This window comes from Haliotis asinina, chromosome 10 (genome assembly GCF_037392515.1).
Source record: "Haliotis asinina isolate JCU_RB_2024 chromosome 10, JCU_Hal_asi_v2, whole genome shotgun sequence".
Classification (NCBI taxonomy): Eukaryota; Metazoa; Mollusca; class Gastropoda; order Lepetellida; family Haliotidae; genus Haliotis; species Haliotis asinina.
Window position 1 is genome coordinate 35,896,781 of NC_090289.1, and position 25,575 is coordinate 35,922,355.

At 39.0% G+C, this 25,575-nt stretch overlaps 3 protein-coding genes across 4 annotated transcripts in view; 2 read left to right on the forward strand and 1 right to left on the reverse strand.

Moving 5' to 3' along the window:
• LOC137298675 (mutS protein homolog 4-like) overlaps positions 1 to 321 on the forward strand; it is a 29,711-nt gene extending 29,390 nt beyond the window's left edge. The window contains exon 25 of the mRNA XM_067830956.1: positions 134 to 321. Within this exon, the coding sequence (XP_067687057.1) occupies positions 134 to 304 (171 nt within the window). The 3' untranslated portion in view covers positions 305 to 321. The remainder of the gene's footprint in view (positions 1 to 133) is intronic.
• LOC137297648 (mannose-1-phosphate guanyltransferase alpha-A-like) overlaps positions 1 to 25,575 on the reverse strand; it is a 510,132-nt gene that overhangs the window by 358,351 nt on the left and 126,206 nt on the right. The window lies entirely within an intron of this gene.
• Positions 3,640 to 25,575, forward strand: part of LOC137299023 (chitinase-3-like protein 1) — a 35,194-nt gene continuing 13,258 nt past the window's right edge. The window contains exon 1 of one of the 2 annotated variants that reach the window (XM_067831496.1): positions 3,640 to 3,737. The gene's annotated coding sequence lies outside the window, so the exon portion shown is untranslated. Of the gene's footprint in view, positions 3,738 to 18,004; positions 18,226 to 25,575 lie in introns of those variants that run through there. The other variant, XM_067831495.1, reaches the window with a different exon arrangement.

The following is a 25,575-nucleotide window of genomic DNA, read 5'->3' on the forward strand; positions in this document are numbered from 1 at the left end:
GGTAAATGTAAGGACTTAAAGTCACTGGCATTTCAGTATGAGTCCTTTAATTTTTGGTATTTTCAGTCCTAGATAATTAGATAGTTTCCTTCATTTTGTCCAACTAATCCAGCAGTTTTCATGTCCTTTTCAGAAAAACAGGACTGGAGATTCAGAATCTAGGAAACAGCGAATGAATTTCAAACTAGCAACTAAGTTAGTTCAGGTAGCAAAGAATTCTCGACTTGATGATGAAAGTTTAAGGCTGTATCTGAGCAACCTAAGAACCCAATACACCAAAGAGGTGACTGACATTGAAGAATAAGCTGCTGACTGTCTGAAGACAAAACAAGAAAAGTATCACAAATGTCCTCACAATACTGTGGTACTCTTTACTTAACTGGGAGATATTTTCATACCATGGAAGAGCTTGTTCTTTCATCTTCATTTGTAAGCAGTGGGTTAACCTTGTACCTTTGTTGTGATGAAGGCCAGTGTTCATTTTCCACAAGAGAACAATATGCAAAGCTGTTTTCTGGTGTTCTCCCTGTGACACAGCTAGAATATTAGGTGCAATGGGTGATGCTGAAATTTGCTGAAATTTTGCCAAAGATAACATAAAATTAAACCCAGTCAGTCACTTACTCAGATGAATTAAGAAGGCAGTGTTATCGCTGGAAAGTTACAGATTGTAAATTAAAACTGACATATTGTTATTTTATATAGCTTCAATGACAGCCCATATCCAAGTGTATACTTTAAAAGTAACATGGATTATGCCAGTCTTATGTTAATTGCTGTGCATACTTGACATTGCCAAACTGCTGATGCCATGTTAAACACCTGCTCATACAGTCGTTTACACACTCTTACTTATATTGGTATATGTAACTGGCTTGCTTTGCTTCACCTTCATATATTCATTAATAAAATGAATCATGTGGTTAGAAGGTGAAAATTAATTTAGTTGAATATTTGTCTTTTAGCAAGACACCATATTCAAATTTTACTTGAAGTTTCAAAGAAACAAGTGTCAAGTAAAGCAAATGTAAAAATCGGTTGAAAAAATGAAGAAAAATATTTTGAGCAAATCTGAGCCTTCGGTTGTTGTATTTGGATGGAAAATACAGCAAAAACACATACTGCAAGTTTTCCAAGTTCGTCTGGCAAATCTACACTGATCTGTGTGAAGAGAAAATGCTTGTCTCCTTCCTTGTATAAAGCCCAGTTTGGCTCTCTCTCCCTTTCAGGCAAATACACCCAAGCTAGTGGATTACCTGCTGGGGATTAGCATTTACTGGTAAAACCATTTCGACATTTGGAGTTGTGTCATATGTGAATGTTAGACTGTCATCAACCTTGATGAAACGAAATGTGTGAAAAAAAATATTTTTGCAAGGTGTCACATATTACTTCCTGTGGAAAAAGGAAGAATGTATCAGTATGTAGATGATAAAAACTTAGGTGAAAATACGTTTATCTGTTTCTTCATTTGAATTGCTGGATGTGTGTGTAAATCATCACACGTCTGTATTCAAATTGTTATTTGTTATTACTATTTCTTCATGGACAGATTTGCAGAATTTCTGCATATATATCAGAAAAATTTAACTTTCAGTCAAGGATATTATTATTCCAGGTGTTGAAAACAATGTATTGAAATCTTGTCTGAAATGAGTATCTGAATCGTAAATGCATATTAGATAAGCTAAGCCTTCCAGGAGGATACAGGGACATGACTCTTTGAAAAGAGCTGTACCAATACAGAACCTGCAACAGTCACATTGTTTAGCAATGTTCATTAACATGTTTAAAAAAGACACAAAATACGAATATACTGCAGCAGTTTTAATGTGTTGTATACATTTGAAGAACAAAGGCATTCTTGAAATATATTTTCATTGGAACTGTTTATTTCATCACACAGCCAACACATTTCAGAAATCAACCTCATGAAGGCCTTGTGGTTAAACTGGTCACGCAGAAAACCCGAGTTCTATTTCCCACATGAGAACACTTTGTGGAGTCCATTTCTCGTGTCTCTTCCCATGCTGCTGCTGGGATATGACTAAAAGCATCACTCTATCAATAAAAGTTGATTATGTGACAAATGTAAAGCTACTTGCTGATAGATGAATTCAGACATGTATAGTTCTCGAAATTCATATCACTTGACACAAGCAAAGGTGATATGGCTGCTCACACTTCAATTAATACAGTTTTAAACCAGGAGCAGGATGGTTTAGAAGGTTCAGTGGTCCTGTGTGAATCTTGTTCGTGCCATGTATTGTTCTTGTAAAATTAGGGAAGGATCAAAGAGGTATGGTACAAGAATAATCCAGGTTAAAATACAACCATAGATAAAGAAATCGGTTTGAAAAATAACAGGATAGAGATGTTTACATGATGTGCTGCATGTGTTGTAGGTTCTTAACAAAACGTCCCTTTCCTTTCTGAGGAAAAAGTGTGGGAATCTTGAAACAAGGACAATAAAATCACAGACTGTCAGAACCCACATACAACACGGTTGAGGTAGTTTAAGCAATAAATACGATAAATGATACAGATCTATTAACCGCAAATAATATAATAATCTGCTCAACTACCAAATACAAACGAAACGTTAAAAAACCAAACAGAATTACTCATAATGTAGAAATTATAAACAACGTGTGTAAGTAATTCAGAGAGAAGAGTATAAGTGTATATATATATATATATATATATATATATATATATATATATATATATATATATATATATATATATATATATATATATATGCTTATTGCCTTCATCCGATCTTTCGGTTTTATAAACACTTAATATGGGATCATATACATATCTAAGATATCTGCTGGAAATTTGATGTACTTGCTCCTACCGACTAGCTGATGTAATAGACACGAAACTCATTTACCACTGATGTTGTTCTGCCGTCCTTTAAATTTCTCACAGTGTATACACATTCTTTTCATTTCTGTATATCTGTCTGTCACGAGGCAGTCCCACAGTGGGAGCAACCCCCAAAATGATATGAAAGGCGCCTGTTTCTCATTCAAAGAAGAGCGAGTAATGTATCCAAAGTGATAGAAATACAATGAACTTTCAAAACTGTTGACATCCCGTTCATTAATGTCATTATTGGGACATGTAAATTGGTGGTAATTTTACTAGTGCTAACAGGTTTATGGTTATGCAGTACAAGTCCACACAGTTACATTATTGCCATATAAACAAGGTTTTCCATAGGGCAAAAACTTACTAAGGAAATAAAACGTTTGTTCTTTGTATTGATGCATACTAACTGACACGATCAAGTTTTCAGGATATACCAGGCACTTTTATCAGACACACTTATACGAACCCATACTCACACTTAAATAAATATGTAACTTGTAAACAGCCTTAAGGCCTAACATGCATGTGAACTGTGTCTGTGTGTGCTTAGATTTCTTGTATCTTCAGGGTTGTTATTTCATGTAAGTAACTTCAAATATGTACATGTATTTTAACAACACGTTACTCAGAATGTATTTCCTACCGCCTGTTTAAGATTAAATAGCTGATGTCGTGGGTTTCTTGCTTATCGGGGAAGTCGTATTTGCGTACCGCGCCTAATGCAGGAGGAATTTACAGACAGTTCGCGGATCTCGGCAGCATTGTAGCGACTGAAGTATTTACCCACAGTCAGGCAGAACCGCAGGCACAACAACACCTGTGCTGGATTTATACCGCTACTAATTGTCAGTCAACAGGCAAGTAGATTATGTAAATGTACATAAAATGTTATTTATGTAATTTTGAACTCACTTAGAAGATCCTCGCTTATTTTGTGTCATTTGCAGGTCAGAAAGTAAGCAATTTTATACCCAGATGGTCTTAAATTACGTGTGTTGGCAATGTCATGTTAACTCATGGATCTAATGTTTAACATCTTTACGAGCTATATATTCCATTGACGAGTGACTGAACTTCAACAGATTATATAACCTTTTGCGGTTTTCTTTGTTACATGTGACTAACTGGTTTGTATTGAATATTCACAACGTGCTTTGTGTCTAGAACTCGCTTAAACAGTGCAAACAACTGTTTGTCATAATTAACGAGAACACCTATCAATAAAATACAAATGTGTCGTGAATTAGATGGGTATCAAACAGCTGCAGTACTCTAGGTTGTTAATGGAGTTAATATGTGGATCAAGTGTCACATTATTTTCATGTGATGGAACGTTATCAGTTCCCTTTGTTGTCAAAGATGGGTGGTCCGACTTTACAATGTTTTAAGTATGGTATTAAGGGACTCTTTGTTTCCATGTGGCATGCAAATTACGCCCTGGTATATACTTTGTAGGTTTTGTTCTTAAACGTCCTATTGCGTAAATCCCGCGTGAAAATATTCAATCTTTCTTATATAATTAAAGGCTCTGAGATACCTACTTGAACTACGCCTAGCAACGTAACTGGAAGACTTAATGTGGTCCACGTATCTCAACTGAAACGTGTACAGTTACTGTTTAGTTTTGATTGAAACCAGGAGAGTGAAATCCACACCGGATTTCATCGACATACGAGTAGGAAATGAGGCCTATTTAACTGGGTTTTGTTGCTAATTTGCAGTTCCCTTAACATCCACCAGCCTGCTCCGAACGATTAATGTATGGTAATATCCTTATCTGAAGCTGTTTACACAGGTTTACACATTGATACCTGAGTGGTATTTTGTAGGACATTATAATCACGGAACCCATGTCATGCCGATGTGCTAGGTCTTGCCATTGTATGATATGCTCAGTTCCTACCACTCTCAATCATTTATGCTTCTAACATTACTCAACATTTCTATGTGTACCTATAAGATGACGTATTTACGAAAATGTTATAAACGCGCATGCCTATGGCAAATTACTTATTACCAGCAAAATTAATGAAACAGTTTGTCCTTAATCATGTATAGATTATATGTGACTAGAATAAGAAGTATACATGTCCGTGACACGTACATGTAAAGAATGTTTGTTGTTTTATTCAGAGCTCTGCAATATTCCAGTTACGTGAAGGCGGTCTGTCAAAAATTATGTGTACAAAATGCAACTTACTTGGAAGGGGCAGTTTTGCATCATCACGAACACCAAAAGAACAACTTTTAGGATTTACAGGAAAGGACTCGACACACATGATACACATCATGGTTACATAGCTTTGTTCAGTCAGTTGCAAGATCTCCAACCGCTGAAATATTAGCTGAAAGAAAAATTGGGTGATCTCAAGATGAAAGATGGCTTAATGTAAAGTGAAGCCTTATTGTTCGGTGAAGAGAGATAGAAATGACATCGAAACTGAACTGTTTAATGTTAATAGTAAACATACATATTATGTACTCATCTCATCTGTTGCACATATTCTGACGTTGGGGCAAACTGTGTGTTGGAAGTTATGTTACCAGTATCACAGGTGTATCATCAGTCCAACGTATCAACTAAATGTGGAAGTATTTTCCAAAATGACTGAAGTCCTAGAATTTGTTTACCACATCTTTCAAACTCGTGTATTCATAACAATATGTTTGAGAAGATAGGATATTGCTTTGGTAATATCACGTTGGGATCAGGACTCCTGGCGGGCCAAGATCGAGTTGCTATCGCCTCGTGTCGTAAGCACTCACTAACGAAGGTGTACGGTGTGCCTTAGCATTGTCGTCCATGGAGACTGGCCTTTGTGTTCAGAGGATTATCAACAACATATGGCACAACTACCCTGTGTAGCATGTATGTGATATACCGTGGTCCGTTCAGAATGTTGTCTGATCTTCACAAGGACACATTTCAGTCATATGAGAGGCCCGTCCTTAAATGCACTTGTTCAATATTCAGTTGTTGATATACAGTGATTCTTCTGTACCAAACATGAGCTCGGCTATCAGTGATGAATAAACGATATATACTTTTGTCCTTTCACTGGACCTTTCCCCATTACCTGAAATTCGAGTAACACCGATGTTGACAGCAAGCCGGTCTAACTTCTGAGATGTCTTTTGACGTTATGCCGAAGCCGATTTAATCCTTTACTGTCATAAACCCCCTCGATGGTACAAGACCATACATTGTAAACATATATAGAAATACAAAATCAAATTCAAAATGGCAGACAACAGCATTTTAATATGATCTTTTTCTGACAAGAGATGGCGGATGTAGGACATTGTTTGATAGATTTGCTATGTCTTGATATCTCTGTCTTGAGATGTTTCTACAGATAATATGTTTGTGACCTTTGTTTCATCGCGAAAAGAGGTTAAAAAGGTGGGTAAATATTGCTTCCTCAGAGTGTCTATCTCTTTGCAATGAAAATATAATGAAGCTATCAGAAGTACGTAGTTGACACATTCTCTCATTTCTTGGACAATTATACCAACGGCCCGTCTCAAAAGATACACTATGGTTACATGTTAAATGTCAATGATGGTAAGCAAGTACGATTCGGAAGATGTACACCAAAAGTAGAAATGGGTTCAGGTACTGATGGTACCCTTGGGGATAGAAATGATCTCATTGTGCCAGTTATGGATACATTGATCGTAAACGAATGTGTTCGACTTCTGAGACCAGCCACTGGGCTGTACAAATTGACTGATTTTCAAAAACGAGAGTCCACTTGACATGAACGGATGATGTCTTGTCAGCACACGTCGACCTGGACAACCGGTTGGTCATTAGTGTGCTGATGTTTTCTGCAATAGCCACGTGACATGACAGCATTCCACATACCAATAACTTGCCATGTTTATGCTGTTTGAAGTAGGTGAGGCCCCATATTTGCTCATCAACACCGAAAATTGATTTGTTAATTTATTGAGCTGGAAGAATTATTTACTGAAAGATAATATTTGACGGGTACATGCATTGCAGGTTATGCTCGCCTTTGATCGTAGCACCTGTATATGTAAAATCCATGTATGGTGCGCACGAAGGAAAGTGTAATCACAAAATTCTGATATAAATATAAAATAGCTATATTGGGAAACACATCATAGCTGTTGCGATACTCTTTTCTATGTGCATACTTTCCAAGTACGTCATTATATGATGCAGAAAGAGTAAGTACACGTTACACATCAAGAAAGATTTATTTAACTGCGTTTAACAATGGTAGAACGTTACCGTGAAATACTTTGAAACTCATTGTCATATCCGACTTCTGCTTGGATTAACTGTCGTATCGCTTTCTTAAACAAGCATCTTTGCCATAAGTAATACTTCTGTAGGAGTAAAGGAAACATCATGCATTGTTCTTTTTTCTTTAGACATGGAAATCGACAAGAGCGACCCATGCAATATTATAGCAATAAACACCTGAGACATTTCATACTTTGTTTGACTAAAGCATTGCCATATGCCACCCCCCGATGTTTAGGCTTTGCGAGAGGTGCCTTTAGAAAGATCTTTACTGACACTAAGTTAGTTTGAGCATTTCTGTTAAAAAATCCACCAATCAAGAAAAAACAACAGAACAAAAGCGAAACAAAACAACAAGAACAACATCAACAACAACAAAACCCCAACTTACTGTTTTCCTATTCCACCGAGTCTTCTTCCACACCTAATACACGTGTTTAATAAGATTTTCACATTTTGTAAAAATATCGGAAACCCAAACCTATAAACTTAAAAGAAGAGCTTTCCGAAGCCATGCTATCCTTAGATTTACCCGATCCAACATTTGTCTATTTGTTGAATGCCCTGCTTCAACGGCCTGTCGTGTCTCGAGCTTGTTAAGTTGAGACCTCAAAAGATGAGTTTAGGGGTCGTATGCTTCCAAATCTGCGCAGGAAACCACCTTTGAGTCGTTAGTCTTAATTGAGCATGGGCGGCGCCGAGAGTATAAGGGTTATTCCTTTAAGTCCGAAATGGATAACTGGTTGTGTTCGTTTTTCATCAACGAAGTCGGTCCAAGAGTACTTAAACTAAACGAAATGTCATCTAAACGCTTGAGTTGTGAATCAAGAAAAAGTATTAATTTGAGAAAGATATGAAATTCTGTTTATTAAAACTGATATTCTGCTTTTGACATTCTTTTAGATTTCTTTGTAATTAGCTTTCAAAAAGGTCAATGAAGCGTCCAAAGGTAAATACGTGCAGTTTTCAGTCACTGAGATAATAATATGTACACTGCTTTCAAAGAAGATGGATGACATCATATTGTCACATGTCCTTATTATTCTTAATTTTGGGCGACCTATGGAACAAACGTTAAGTCTGGTAAGCTGAGAAAACAGAAGCAACTTTGGCATATATGTGCGTACAACCTGCCGACAGGGTTATGGGATCAGTCGTCTTCAGAACAGCAAATAAATGTACCGTGGGTTATCCCGTTAGGCCATTGTGAAGGACCTCGTCGCCCATTTGTAGAAACAGGTACTGCTTAATTCGCCAAGCTGGTTGTAAAGCTTTGCTTGCGGATTGATGTTTGCAATTGCCATCGACTTTTCGTAACTGCATGTCTCGACTGTTAAGACCAATTGGAAGTGTCTGTCACTTGATGTAATAGAACAAACACCAAACGGTCCTTTGATTCAAAAGCCAGCGTCGGAAGGTAGGTATCTCTTTTGAAGGTGTCACTGCTTTATCATACTATTGCCTAAATGGAACTGCAAATGGTTTCTTACTAAGGATTGAATTTATCAGGGTTTGGTTCATCGGCATCATTCGTGGAATGGACGTAAATGAACATGCATGGCACTCCAACCCTCCAACTCATCATTTGTCTTAGTCTAAACATTTTCGTTGACTTTGTTAATTAGAGCTGATTTTATTAATTCGTTTATTTAAATCATGCATAATGTAACATCTTCCAATATGCATAGAGTGTATAAGGAAGTGTGGTTTAGTGCAAAAGAATAAGCTTTGTATCAAAGCTTTCGGTATTATTACTGCCAAGTTCCAACTTTACAACTCATATCTAGTTTTCAAGTCAGTAGTATCATGCGACATAATATATTAATCAATCACCTTTGTAAACATCTGAAAGTTAACATGATTTTGCAGCATTCAAGTACGGAAAGAATGAGATACAATAACATAAGCACTGACTTTACTGTTAAACGTGTTTGCGTGTTCAGTTAATCATTTAGTTGTAAAGAACGGTAATTAAGTGTTGGTCGGCTCAAACAACCTATTTAGCTAAAGGCACGTTGTATGAATGACCTGAATACTTGGTTGTCTTGTTGCTTGGTGTAGGGACCTGCAGTTACGTCAGCCCCTGTCTGGCTTTGTTAAATTGTCAGCCCATATTCACGTGTGTCCTCGCGGTATTGATCTCTGGCCAGTAATCTTAAAGCCAAGTTTGCAGTCACAAAGGGACACCGTGTTTGTTGACAGGACGGACTGTCGTCAGTGTTTGCTTCACATTCGGGAGATCGCATCTGATGTTTCAAAGTAACCGTAGCTAGATCCCGTTTAGTTAGACGCTGGTAACTGGGCAGTGCAACAGCCATTTTCTATGGAATCAATCCAGGTAAATGGATCGTAAAACAGATTGTATGTTCCAACGAGCACATTGCAGTTGCCAGACATTCCCATGCAATCCAAGCGTACGTCCCAGCAGCGTTTCCTTGTGTCTCGAGAATGCTTCAGCGGAGGAATCTTCTGGCTTTACTTCTCAAGAATTTAACTCGTATTCAACGAGAGAGCAGTACACGTCCAGTAAAACCCATTCTGTTCCATGACGTATACAACTTATTCGTCAGAAAATAGTTAGTCTGGATTCTCTATCGAAACATATTTCAATAGTGTAATCTAGCGATGAAACTGTTACAGTTGGAAACACTTTGTCGTGGAAACAGACTTTGTCCTTAAGTTATTCATGGATTGGTTGTCTGGCTAATCTACTGCTAACTGATCTTATTGATTGATGTACACATATATTGGTTCCTACACCAAACATCAGCCTTCAGTGAAATAGTTATGAAATCATTAAAGCATGTATTTCACGCTTTGTTCAATGCTAAGTTAATAATGACCATTTACGATTTCATTAGGTTTCTGACTAGTAGTCAGCAATGTCTTCTGGTATTTCTTACCAGTTGCATCAAATTAGATTTGATTTATCTGGTTGAAATACGTGGACACAATACACATACATTGATACCGATGCTATGCTGGTTGCGATTTAGCGATTATTTATACAGGTTTTAACAATTTGTGGACAATTAGCTTTCGACATGGCAATAAACCCTGTTCCAGACTTCAAGGAACTTGGAGCATCTTTCGACTCTGACGTGCAATGTATTTTCTCAGGCCTGATCGATGACTCGCAAATGAACAATGCCGAAAGCGACCAAAGTATACATATCTTTCATTTGAGTCTCAAACTGTCTGCAGATTCCAGGCATAATGCCAATCAACATGACGATACAATTACACAGATACGACCAATATTGGAGGCTGGAGTCTCGACTTTTTACCACCGACATTGCTGGTATACCTCCATGCTTCTATGGCAAACGCAGTGTGTGTTTATTTGATTTGAAAATCAAGGCTAGAATTGGACGCTTGTCTCGTGTCAACATCGTCGTATCGATCCCGCCATCAAGCGTCCACTCTGGCTAAAACACCCAAACAAAGACTACCTTGTGTCTCTCTTTTGACTCTGAAGTTCCTAAAAACCACACCTTCAAGCTGTCCCGCATTTCTTTTTCCGAGACAACGCTTTCAATGGTTATCGAGCGTGAGGTGTTTTCGCTAGCATCACACGGTAGGTGAGCTGGATTTTTTGTAACTCTTTGAACGATAAGGCTTCAACATAGTGGTCATTTAGGTAGTGTTTGCATAATGCAAGTGTTCTCTCAATCACTTATCCTCACTGTGTTAGGGAGTGTCCAGGGACAATATCTGTAGTTACATGATAGTTCTACATACAGTGACTAATTTATCTACAATTTTAGATTTATCCCATATATTGAACTTGTTAACATTTGGACCATAGAGTAATTATACATATACAGTTTTAATAGTGTGTTCAGGTATTTCTGTGCATGATGCGTATAGGCGAATGTGTATTCCATTGATCAACAGAAGATAATCAAATCTTTTACACCAGTCAGTCATTTACAGCATCATTTTTCAGTCAGTCATTTACACCATCTCCCTTAGTAGTCAGTTATCTGTTATGGATAAAATGACGTATATACGAGGTGTAGGTTAAGTCAGTTCGATAATCAGTTTAGTGGGAAATATCAAAAACTTTATTAATATCCCGAATCTGTGAAATCCTTGCAGTTTCAGAAACAATTATGATGCGCATTGATTTTTGTCAATATATTTATCGGTTGAATTTAGGATTACATATTTCAATCATACAACCTTGTTCCATTAAGTAGATGTTTCCACTGAGATGTACCTCAAATAGTTTAATGCATTTACTGTTTTGTTCTAGAGATTCAAAATCTCCAGCCGGTGATTGGAGTACTGATCCAATAAAAACTGTTTGAAGCGTATGTTCAAATGGACCTGATCCAAACTCCAATATGTCCCGTCAGGCTTATTACATTGTTTGTAAATCAACCACCAGATTTGAAGACACCCTACACAAGAAAAAGACTGCTTGCAGAATTACCCAAATCCGACTAATACTGGACAAAATAGTTCAGGGATATTGGTATTTTTATGAATGATATGTCATCAAATTGTCAATGAATAAATAGATCGCTATTCATTTTCCAAATTTACATATATCCATAAATTGTTTTTCCATTATAGATAACATATCTGCAAAGACGTAATTATAAAAAAAAGAAAGAAAAAAAAAAGAATTCTGCTTCCAGTTCTTTTTTGTAATTTTTCAAGTGCCATTTCCCTCAGATTCGTCATGCCTGCTTCTCAAACAACACATCAAATATTCAAACACATACTGTAAGCGATTTACAGTCGTCGAATGATTTTTCTTCAAATCCCATATTTCGCCACCTGTTATCGGGCTTTGAAGTTACTGGCAACCACATGCTTTTGTAGCTTTAACAAAACCCGCAGCGAAACAAAGAAGCACTGTGCCCTCACTGTGTGACATCCCCCTTTCAGTACCTATAACACCGTGATGCTAAATAGGTTCAATAGCGACGGTACAAATGCCTTACACAGAAACCCCAAATTCAAAAATAGATCGGGGAAGTTTACCCTTTATCCTGACCTCGGTCTAACCACTTCATTTCTGTAAATTTGTAGAACGGAAGAGAATATTTATGGGATTTATAATGTAATCATATAAATCTTATGTACATATCTTCAAGGTTAATAAACAAAGTGAATTGTTTCTCGGGCATCGGCGCGCCACTTTTATTTGTGCGCGTAACAATTTTTGATAGCCAATTTAATAAAATACTTTTTACTTTGCCGAGTTCCGATTATCCATTTGTCCACTATAAGAATGAGAGTCTGTAAGAACGAGTGTGACAGAACATCTACTACTCATTAACACGTGACTTTACAAGCTGTATTTCTGAGAGAAAAAAAAGGAAAATGTGTTGCTCCCTCGTATTTTTTTCTATCAAAAATTTAAATAGAAAATCCTACTGCCCTCGTCATTTTTGAAAATAAATGTGTCCGAGGAACCTTTCATTTTGTTTATGCGGCCTAACAAGTTTGCATTTCAAAACGCCTGTTTGAAGCACACATATGGCGACAGCAAATACCAATAGAAATTAGCAGCTTGTTGTATTCTGGATCTTTAACCTCCTATATAATATTAATATTGTTTGCACGTGGCATGTTTTGTTTTCGAGGCCTTTTTTGTGTTCAGTGTTGAATAAAGAACCAAAATGTTATGAGCCATAAATACTTCTTGATGTTTCTAACATCCTGTGTTCATTGTCTGTCGATATGTTTATGATACTATCCCTGTTCTGGTGTTTAGTAGATAAATGTTATTAATCATAAGAAACTTTACAAGTCGAGAATGTTAATATTTTTGCCTTGAATGCCATATATAGCTCTCATTTTTTCTGTATTATTGATGCGACATTAATCCCTCTTCACTCACTCATTCATGAAATGACATATGTTCAGATGATTTACAAGAGGCTCTGTCATCTTGACGACAGAGCGTGTGTTATAGATCTTTATTTCCCCCAAAACAGATGAAACAACTTAGGGCACATACCATAACGTGAAGAAATACATTGACGACACTGAGACGATTCAAGGGAGATTAAATAGAAGTTTGCATTGTGGTAGTTGTTTCCATTCCAACCAAATCAGGGCAAATAAAAGAATCCCTTCACAAAGAAAGGTGTCAAACTTCACACAAGTCGAATCTCGTGAACAACCCACCTAACATTTTTATCTTTCATAAGCTGTGATTTTATTTGTGGTTCCCATGCGAGCAGGACAAATAATTTTGTCTTTTTAATGAAAGATGTTTCAGGCAAAGACGATCAAATGGAGACTGCATAATATCAGATAAGAATGTACTTTATCCAAAGGTTTAAAGTTAAGGTGTATGTGTGTAAAGAGTGGTGCATGTTGGTAATTCATAGTATGTGATTTGTCAGAGGATATTTTGAATCCCACTCGGCTAAGAATGAAACACTCCTTGGATCACACCTTATTGTCATCGACATGATGTAACTATGTCGTCTCTCGTCTGTTTGCTTTTACTGTGTGCAGGTAGGACCGTAGACAAGGCGCAAACACTGCTTGTACTCTACATTATAGCATATTCTAGATCAAATATTACATGCACCAGTGTCATTACGTCTTTAAATTATTGTCATTTGGTTCTTCGTAATCGTATGTGGAAGTAATTGTAATTATCAAACGAGGTATGATTATTTTCATTAGGGCGTAATGGGGAACTGATGTCAGATGATAAAATTACTGAACAGATACTGATTAGATAGAAACACTTCGCTCTAAGTTTCGTATTTCTCCTTAAACATAACTGATTGAATAGTTAGAGAATCCTCAGTTGTGTTATCCTCAGCTGGTGTTTGTGCAATCGTACCCAAGGTATGGGTATCAAAGCTTTATCTCGTCAGTCGGAAAAAACAGGTAAACTATACAGTGCACCTTATCGTCCGACAAAGCCCAGTCTGTTCGTTTCACACAGGTCGCCGAGCCTCTGGCAGCCAGATGTATATCACCCTCCTCTTCCAACTCTCATAGGTTGCTCGGGATAGGAAAATATTAAAGAATCCAATGTGATGTGTAATGCATTATACATGTGGCATCCCATTGAAGTATCAGTGACTGGAACCTAGTTTCAGACGTTGAAGCCGGTGTCTGTAGAATGCTGTTATCAATGGGTGAACGAAAGATTTCTCTCCCGGAGCAGACTTTGCCAATAAAAACTTTGGTTATGAAGGAGTATTGGGTTTTCTTTGGGGAATTTCAAAGTTTATGTTATGAAAGGCAAAGTCATTGCTAATTGTGGAGAAATTCACGAGAAATGTGGAACCTGCGTCAGCCATGTTACAAGTCAGCGAATGGGCCACTGAACCGCCCCTACCCGACTTCTTATACTCTTTACGGACGGTCTCCAATATTGCTGGAATATTATTACAACTTAATGAGTCATGGCAGTATACCTATTTTTGTTGTACCGAGTAAACCCAGCAATTGCCACCATGAGGCTAAGTGGTTTAGACTTACATTCTAGTGGTTATTCAAAACCTGTTTAAACTGTCCGTAACAATGACAGACACATACCTTTCTTGTAAGGGTTACCTGTCAAGTGTGTAATATTACATTATCAAACCGTGATAAGGGCCGAGAAATACGGTTAACCAGCCCTATACATGGATTTAGACTAGTCTTGCAGTTTGTGTTAAGACAAAGGGAGACAGAACCTGACACACCCAATTCCAAGAGGAGGCTCTGTACTTTTAATCTTCTGCCCCGAATGATCGTAAAGGTCACCTCGTGTTGGCTGCGCTGTGCATGAAGGTGTCTGTCTAATTGGCAGTGAGATCAAGAAAGCTTTCCACGCAGTTATTCAGAATGTACTTCCACCGGTCTGACCGCTGGACCAAACACCAGGGTCAATAGATATTGACACAAGAAGTAGACATTGGGGTGAAGAGGCTTTGTTCTGTATGAGATTCTACAGCAGACTTTGTGCCCAGTTACGTGAAAACATAATGCTACCCACTGAGGACTTGGGGCGACGACTTGTAAGATGTTCCCCAATCAGACTAGTTATCATCCATGTACTATATTACCCATAGACGACAGGTGACCCTTGCTTGTAAAAAATAAAATGTTACCTAATGAGGATCGGATCGGTTACCCTTACCTGTAGGATGCTACTCAGTGAGGACCGGTTATCAAAACCAGTATGGTACTACTCAGAGAGGACTAGTGACCAATGCTTGTAAGAATATACCCGATGAGGATCGGCTACCCTTTCTGGTACACGATAATTAATGTGAACTGATTACCAATATGCAATGTTACCTAACGTGTTTACCACTATGTGTAGAGAGTTACAAAATAAGAACAGGTTACCAATAGCTGAAAAATGGTATCTGATGAGGATCGTACCCATATCTGTAAGATGCTAGCCAGGAACGGATACCACGAGGTGTAAGATGCTACCCTCTAAAGACATGTAGAATGCAGAGCGCAGAGGGCATGTAACAGTTTCAAAATGATGTCAAGTTGGTGCGTTGACGTGCGAGGGCGGAATGGAAAATCGCTTACTCTCTCATGCACTCGCGCACCTCTCTTGGCGCAACGCAATGCTAATGCTGTCTCACAGTTGACGTGATCGGTTCTGCCTTGTTAGAGCTGTTGGCGTGATAGGTTGTGTAGCTGTGGTTGTCACTGCTGTCGACTGTGATGCTGCCATACAGCACTGATTTGGGGCTAACAGGTGCTGCTATCGGTTGTGTTCCTGTGGCACAGCACTGTTGATGGGTTACATCTGCTGCCATCGGCTGTGTTGCTGTGGTACAGCACTGTTGTCGGGTTACAGCTGCTGAGATCGGTTGTATTGTTGTGGTACGGCACTGGTGTCTGGTTACAGTTATGTGATCTGCTGTTTTGCTGTGTTACAGCCGCTGCCGCCTTAAAGTGTTGTAGCGATACAGCTGTGCTCTTACTGTCAAAGGCTGCATTCGATGGTTTGAGGTGCTCACCTTAAAATGTCCACGTATAATGGTCGCTCTTAATGTTAAACGTGAACCGTCCCCAGATTTCAGTGACCAAACTTTAAACGTATACCAAGCAAACACAGATACAAGTTTACTCAGACAGAATCGAGAGGGATGGAGAACTGGATAATTAGGGACGAGGAACACACGTGAGACGTACAAACACTCTCAACAGAAGTCACTGACATGGGTTTACATATATTGAATTGAAAGGAGTTGGAGATGGTGGACATTCAAGGGTAGCTGAGTATGACTTGAGCTTGGATGCTGACTGACAGTAGTAGTTGATGGCTACGTATCAAGTAAAGAGTGTATTAAATGCCCCAGTTATGGAATTTGATTCATGTGTGGCTTCTTAGAAGGTAGGCGGAATAAGGGTTGGGTGTCTTGAAGATAAGCTCTACCGCCTCATTGTGATGTATCTATTTGCAATATAATTCCTATCAAATTACTAGATCTTATACAACATCATTTCAGTTCGTAAGACAGGACATTAGGAGAGATTAGTAATTGCATAAATGTCTCTGAAGAGTTCCTATTTATACCTATTATATAAATCTCATTACGCATGTTTATTCTCTTTAGAGTCGGTGACAAGTGATAGTGATCTTTGACACGGTGACTTTCAACAAGCCGTCAAAGTTTTAGCTGCAGGTTATAAAGTTCAACCGGTACAACACGTGAAAGTTCTCGGAAGATGGCCGATGTTATCTGCGATATGAGAGCAGCTGAGCAGATTCAACATTTGAGTGAGTGAGTGCGTGAGTGAGTGAGTGAGTCTCCCATTCCACAGAAAGCGTTGTCTACAACAGACAGTTAATATGATGGTATCGAAACATTTAATCACCATTACACGATGTAGTGGCTCAGGGGATTCCGATGAATGATTCAAAGCTACCATCTGTATAAAGACAAACCTCTTTCGTACAGACGGTACTGTTTATAGTACAATTGTCGGAACAACAAATTATAAATGTTTTTGTTTTACGTTTAAATGTTGAATTATTTTACGGTCATCATCAGTTGTTTGGACTGCATGTTTAACTATGTGTGTGTGTGTGTGTGTGTGTGTGTGTGTGTGTGCGTGTGTGTGTGTGTGTGTGTCTGTTTGTGTGTCTGTGTTTGTGCGCATGCATGTGTAATTTTGTGCGTGTCTTTTGTCAAATGTCACCCTCAACAATATTCCACTTAATGCGATCCAACTACGCAATCAAGTGTGTACATTGAGATTAGCCAGTGATTGATATTATGAACAACGATCCAGCATATGTTGCTAGGGAGAAAGGGTGCGTTACTCGTAAATTTACATTAATCATGGACCCTTGAAGATCCATGTAGCAATTGGTCTTCAGCAACCCATGCTTGTAAGGGGGAACTAAAGGGATCCTAAGGTCAGGCTCGCTGACTTGGTCGACCCATGTCATCGTGTCTCAGTTGCGTATGTCGCTCATGTTGATCATTGGATTGTCTGGTCCAGAGTCAGTTATTAACAGACCACCGCTGAACGCGTCGTTAAAGAAAAAAACAAAACAAACAAAATTAATCACACTTGCGATTTCCTGAACCCGTGACTTCCTATTTGAAGTGGTTACAGAATAGGACATGGGATTGTGTCAGGAGTGCTGGTCAAAACAAGAACATGAATGCTTCACTTGTCCTGCCAACATGTCATATGGTTCTGCAGAACGGTTCTTTAACGATCTTACGACAACAAAACAATTTACACACCTCTCGGGGCAAATAAAACCAATATAACGTCCTTGTGTCTAGATAAATGTACGTTTATAACACCAATAACCATCCAGTGCATTAAACCACATCTATGACTCAATTCTTTAACAACGCCCAGCTTTAGCCCGAGGACAAGTTATTACTAAACACATGCACTGAGACCGGGGCGGACGTTGAACACCGTTACACTCGGGGCCCACTTGTTGATGAATACTGGCGCGTGTGGGATCCGGCTGTCTCTCTGTCCATACAATTGAGGGAAGGAAAGTGATACTGTGTCTGGTCCCTATGTACGGGCCTGCCTCTGCCTTCTCAACATAACGCTAGTGGATACCGTTTGGATTACTTGGGATTAAGAGTCACCTGCAGGTAAATGTTTCTTGTTTTGTCGCAGTAGTTTCGTTATAGTAATTAATAATATCGTCTTGAGGGTTTATAGTACGTTGCACCACCTGATCAGATAGAGTTGCTTTTGATGAAACGAATTTGAAACAAAATATTTTTTTCGTTTTTGAACTACTGATGATTTCACATGGTAATTGTTTCTGTTCATTTTTATATATGTTTCGTGTGAGCGTAGTCCCAGTTTTTCATTGAATTGTCTCACACAAGGTTGTAAGGTTTACTTGATAATACCATGTGCATTTACATAGTTCTTTACGTTTGGAGATTTACTTTAAACTATGGGTTCTACACAGACACATATTATCGCAGATATTTATTTTTATCTGTGCATAATTGTTATAATAATGAAAGATGAGAGAATTATCATATGATAAAACAACTCTACCAAAATAGCCAGAGCTGGTTATTAGTGGTATTGTCTATATCCCAGTGCTGTATCAAATTATGTGCCCATCACAGAGGCAGACTCAGGCTTAGCCTTTGAAAATATATTTTTTGGCAGATACAAGGTATTTTCAAATTGAAAAGGATCCCAAGTGATACGTTTGGCAAGTGCAGGTTTACTGCCTTGGCGATGGGCTGTGGGGTAGCCGAGTGGTTAAAGCTTTCGCCCCTCACGCTGAAGACTTGGGTTCCATTCCTCACATAGATACAATGTGTGAAACCCATTTCTTGAGTCCGTTGTCTTGATTTTGCTGGAATATTGCTAAAGGGACGTAGAAAGAAACTCACTCACCCACTCTTTGGCAAAACCCATAAACACCATAATTAAGCAAGGAACATGATCGGAGTGGATCGGTATTCGAATCCACAATCACAGTTTTCTTGTTTGACCAATTGCAAGGGACGCAAATCTGTAGAGCGAATTGCTGTGTTCTAGACCCAACTCGTAATCTAAGTACAGAATGTGAGTGAGAGAATGAAAGTGATTGCTTTTATATATTTGGTACCTATTGAGGTGCTTCTTTGATCCTAAGCGATAGTCCCAGGGACTATGAAGGATGTTTGATTAGATTTTCCTTTTTGTTTTCTTTTAAATTACAAACAAATGGATAGGAAGTTTTAAATGACAATCACTGTATGTCCCAGTAAATGAACCGATCGGAAATTCGGAGATCGGCTTGATTCATCCTCGCAATATTCATGTACTTATTTCTGGATCTATGCATGTCAGAACAAGTGGTTATGGCGGAACACCCAGCACAGGTACCCGTCTCACAAAACCGCGACTTAAGCGACTGTTAGCGCAAAGCGCTTGGTAGTGTAAGGCCAAACCCACTCTTACAAAACGCACAGGCGCCTTAATATGGCGGAACACCCAGCACAGGTACCCGTCCCACAAAACCGCGACTTAAGCGACTGTTAGCGCAAAGCGCTTGGTAGTGTAAGGCCAAACCCACTCTTACAAAACGCACAGGCGCCTTAATATTGACATACGCAGATGTATATCTTTGATTTTACTGCAAAACGTACGAAGGATCTACAAGTGAAACGATCATAGAAGATACAATGACAATTTAAAGAGACGAACATCATTTGTTCATATCTAAGTTCTCCCTCCTGTAAAGATTCGAACCACGGTGCACAGCTGAATGTCATACACAGAGACATAAATACACGAACACATATACGTCTTTAAATATGTGAACATGCTGTCTGGGCCGGCCGGATTACAACATGTAAAGTAAGATCTTCTTAAACGCAATTGTACGTCCCTGCACGTCTGTCAGTTAACAGAGATAGAAGTCTACTGATGTCAAGTTGTCTGTCTGACGATGACGTTTCGAGAATTCTGTTTGGTTCAACAATGCGACAATAGGAGTCAGGAGCTTTAAGGTTTATACTTGAGTGTATACTTAAATGAATCAAACTGGGGTCCTCTTATGCACATGATCCACTGTAAAAGAAGATTGTCTGGTTTGCCGCCAGGACTACCACCACAACGACATCTGTATCTTTTTCTGAAATTGTGACAACTTGATAAATGTTTCTAGGTTTGAAGAAGTCTTCCTCGAAGTTTTTGTAAACGATGCTGGGTAGACCATGTGTTTCCTTTTGGCGAACTCTTCAAGTTATTACTGTGTGTCTAGCATTCAGTCATTCATTTCAGTCAGTCATGAAGTATATATGCTTTGGCTTTGGTTCTTTTACTATTTTCAAGTCCTCGTTTTTACAAATCGGTTAATCAGGCCGATCTAAGTATAATATATTTATTTTGCATAAAATGTGTATCAGCGTTTCATTCAACAGCGAAATCTCATTAACTAGAAGTCAAAAGGATCACAAGTTAGTGAGTGAGTGAGAATCTGAACACGTGCGTGAGTGATTTTCATGCCGCTGTAGGATGTGGGTTTTGTACCTTTAGTCCTTTGATGAAACTAACAGGCAATGGTAAGGTTCTAACAATCACAAAACAGCAGGACTGACCAGGAGTAGAACCCACTATCTTATTATTCTAGCACCCCTCTGCACTACTGGGGCGCCCTCCCCATTACAGGGTACCGATATTTATCAATGGTAGTGTTGGTAAGGATACGGACTAAAGAAAAGAATTTCTCAAACGATATTCCGATATAATAAGGCTTTATGGGACTATTAATCCAGCATTGATCCAAAAACCCGTTAGATTCTCATAGGAGCGGAGGGTATACTTGTAGGTAGGAGTTGCCGCCCTTCCCCGAAAATCTCTGCAAATGGATTCGACAACCAGAAGCTGAAACAGTTAAGAATGCGCACCCCCATTCCCACCTCATTATTCCGATAAAAATGCTCTTTTGGTGTGTTTTTCTGCATTCTGTGTCTAAAGTTTGTGAAACTGGATTTTTTTAGGGTGCGAACCATATATATTTAGTCACAAATGTGGGCGATGTCTTTGGCCATGTCATTCTCACGTGCTTAATTAATTTGTCATCAAACGATCACCTGTCGGACAGGTATGGTGTGTACCTGCTCCTTTATTGTAAAACTGAGACTTGTAAGACAGTTTCTTCCTCATTGTAGAAAGTGTTTGTCATGCGTAAACATACTGCAGTTGGCAGAGTCTGCGTCTGCGCTTCGTCATCAACAAAGCTATTGCTCTTTGTTGGTTGTTTAGTCAGTGTGATGTTCAGGTTTGTGTCATTCTGTCCCTGAAATATGAAACTTCATTCAACATGGGCGAAACGTTTGAAGCTTAATTAAGCGATTAATTGGGATTAATTTGGATCATGATCTAAGGCATTTGTACCATGTGTTGTTTGTTGCCTGACGCCGCTCGGTAATATTCCTGCCATAATTATACTGTTATATATTCAATCTTCACCGGGGAAATTTCGTGACTGAATTCATGTCCATTAGTCTACGCAGTGGGATACGGTGGCTTGCATCAACCTAGTCGACATATTCTAACCTGGACCTTAACGGGTCCTCGAAGTTCGTCCAAGCCTTTGACCTTGCGTAGAGTTGACAACTCCTTCTTTCTTTAGCTGAAAGAAAATAGTCTGTGATGAACATCTTCTTTCTGTAGCTGAAAGAAAATAGTCTATGATGAACATCTTCACAATGATGACGATTATTGATGAAAATGACAATGTTATGGGTTATTCAGACGACGATCATTGTGATAACAACAGGGGGAAGTGGACAGCCTAGTTGTTAAAACGTCAAGCCAAAGAACCGGGTCCGTTGCGCCACATGGGTACAATGTGTGAATCCATATTGGTAGAATATTGCTAAAAGCGGCGCAAAACCATACACAGTCACCGATAACGACGGTATTAATTCATGTGACACAATAATCGTGACCCTGATGTACCATTACGGATGGTGGGGAGGAGGTCAGTATTCCTCCGATACATCTTGTGTTGAACTTCATATGACCTATGTGACCTACAAATCAGACCCAGTGTCCGACTTTACTAGCAAGCTGACACCTGAAACACGACAGAAAGTCAGACAAGCCGTGTACATTCGGAACATCATATGTATGATCGTCCGTCTGTATACCTACATCCTGTTGTCAGCCTGCCACATTGCTATCACACGCGTTCTTCCGGTCTCTCCAGGAACGTTCGTGACTTACATCCTGATTGCTATTCTAGATATGCTTCTCCAATATAAAACGCCATCTGGCATTTGAACTGACAAACAATATATATACATGTATATGCCAGTGAATATTATATGTCAGTGAATATTATATGTCAGTGAATATTATTCACGTATCTCAGTTATCGTCGATTTCAACAGGGATCGACCGTAATGTTTCCTATAACAAGCATATCTACATTTGGTAATAAAGATATAAACGAATTCTATAATTTTCTCAGTTTTGGAAGTTACATATTTAATATTTTATATAAAAATGATATTATATGCTTAAATCATTAATACTTTCCTGCGCAACCGTGTCCTTAATAAATAAATTACTTAAGATGATATCGAGAGAAAGTTGAATATTCTGAGTACACGGGGGCGGTGGAGGTCGCCTGGTGGTTGTACATTGTGTGCAGTCGATTTCCGGTGTCCCGCGCCTTGATATTGCTGGAAGATTGCTGAAACCGGCGTAAAACCCAATTCACACACTCAGTCTCTTCTACTACTACTACTACTACTACTACTACTACTACTACTACTACTACTACTACTACTACTACTACTACTACTACTACTACTACTACTACTACTACTACTACTACTACTACTACTACTACTACTACTACTACTACTACTACTACTACTACTACAGGCACTACTGCCCTCATTGCTACTTCACATACGTTTATGACATAACATAAATGAATGCTCATGTCAGATACGAAGAACCAATGCAGCACATGCCCTGAAGTCAAATTAAAGACAACTGTGATCTGATTTTTTATAGCTGCTTGGAGTTTGAACTTCGATGTCATTGTTTTAGGCGAAAGTGGTTCTATAAATGTCTTAAACTGCCAGATCAGCGCCTGGAGGGCATTAATTAACATGCCACGGGCATGTTTATTTGATTCCTCTGGCAGATTACGGGCGAAACACAGCACCATGCATGAGAATTACTGCTTCCGGGTTGTTTTTTCCACACCTAACTAGAGTTTAAAAATATTTAAAATCCGAAAAAAAGCGTCCGACCTATACTATCCCAAAAAAGAATCGCATAGGCGATTTGTAAATTTAAAAAATCTATTTATTACCTATTGTGTTCAAACAATCGTCAAAATATGTAACTAAAGTGATGATAACACGATTTTACATTTCTGCACAAGTAAAAAATCGATTTTACCTGAAAATGTTGATTTTTATGAGATTTCTTTCAGGGATTAAAAAGGCGTCGCCGCCAACGCAACAAAAGTCACCCTCCAGTTGAAATTGTGCAGCAAAGAGCTTGCATTGTCTGGCTATAAAAATTCAGATAATTTTAGGAAATTGGCATTCGTTTTGAAGGAGTTTCAAGGTCAAATCACCACATCACGTCTTGAAAGAATGCACACTGGAGATTACCTATCTTCTATTGCCATGCGTCTGAATGTTAGTCTGAGCAAGATATCACGGTTTGCAAACTTGTATAACAAATGAACATCTATGTACAGTCAGACCTCGAGTTACCACTGCAGCCCAAGATCGGTACTGCTGTTGCGTGATCGTACTGCTACGGGTGACAACCCAGCAGCCAGGGTACCTGGGACGGTACAGGTTGAAAGGGACTGGTCTGAGAGCCAGGGAACCTGACGTCGGGGCAGTTCTACGTCGTCACAATGGCGGTCTGTTATCTCAAAGTTTCCACTTGGTTGTATAGACATTACCTATTTTCCCAAACCGATGCAAAATTCATGCACCAAAGTCTGTTTGTGGACGAGTTATACATGTTTGAAAATACATTTCCGCAAGAGATTTCTGATCTATGCGTTTCTTTAGTTGGATAGTATATTTTGACATAGTTTATTGTCAGTGTCCCATTAGACATCTGATTTACAAAGCAGAAATTGTATACACAAGGAGGCAAGGAGGAAACTGTCACTATTTGCAAAAACAGCCAATTACTTTAGTATTTACTACACTGAAACTATTTAATAACCTTTTCAAAGAAAATGATTGACTTTTAGATAATTAATTAGCTTTTACTATTCTAGAAAACACTTCAACGTGTTTGTGACTTTGGTGGTTATATTCAACAAGTATTGGATTGACATCTTAGATGCTGGAATGCATTTAATTTCACGGCAAGTGGTTTGCAGTTAACACTCATGTGTCAGACTTCTATGATATAGATCGAGTGAGTGAGTGAGTGAGTGAGTGAGTGAGTTTAGTTTTACGCCGCACTCAGCAATATTACAGCTATATGGCGGCGGTTTGTAAATAATGGAGTCTGGACCAGACAATCCAGTGATCAACAACATGAGCATCGATCTGCGCAGTTCGGAACCGATGACATGTGTCAACCAAGTCAGCGAGCCTGACCACCCGATCCCGTTAGTCGCCTCTTACGACAAGCTGAGTCGCCGTTTATGGCAAGCATGGGTTGATGAAGGCCTATTCTAACCCGGACCTTCACGGGTCGATATAGATCGACGTCATATAGCTGGAATATTGCTGTGTGCGGCCTAAAGCTAACCTCACTCATTCAGGTATTAGTTTGAATACTGTATTTTACTACTACTACTACTACTACTACTACTACTACTACTACTACTACTACTACTACTACTACTACTACTACTACTACTACTACTACTACTACTACTACTACTACTACTACTACTACTACTAGGGGCGGTTGGGTAGCCTGGTTGTTAAAGCGCTAGTTCGTAAAGCCGAAGACCCGGGTTCGATTTCCCAAATGTGTTTGAAGCCCATTTCGGGTGCCCCTGTCGTAATATTGCTTCTGTATTGCTAAAGGCGGCCTAAAACCATATTCACTCACTACTACTTTTACTACAACTGCTGCTGCTGCTGCTCCTCCTCCTCCTCCTCCTACTACTACTACTGCTGCTGTTGCTACTACTACTACTGTTGCTGCTGCTACTGCTGCTGCTGCTACTACTGCTGCTGCTACTACTACTGCTGCTTCTGCTACTGCTGCTGCTCCTCCTCCTCCTCCTCCTCCTACTACTACTACTGCTGCTGCTGCTACTACTACTACTGCTGCTGCTGCTACTGCTGCTGCTGCTACTACTACTACTACTGCTGCTGCTGCTTCTGCTACTGCTGCGGATGTTTAAATTCACATTTCTAGCATTGTTACTACACTACCCCTACGTTTCGTCTGTCACTGTGACTCACGATGACAACAACTAGCACGCTACAGATATTTACAGTCCTAGCAAATCATTGACAAACCTCAAT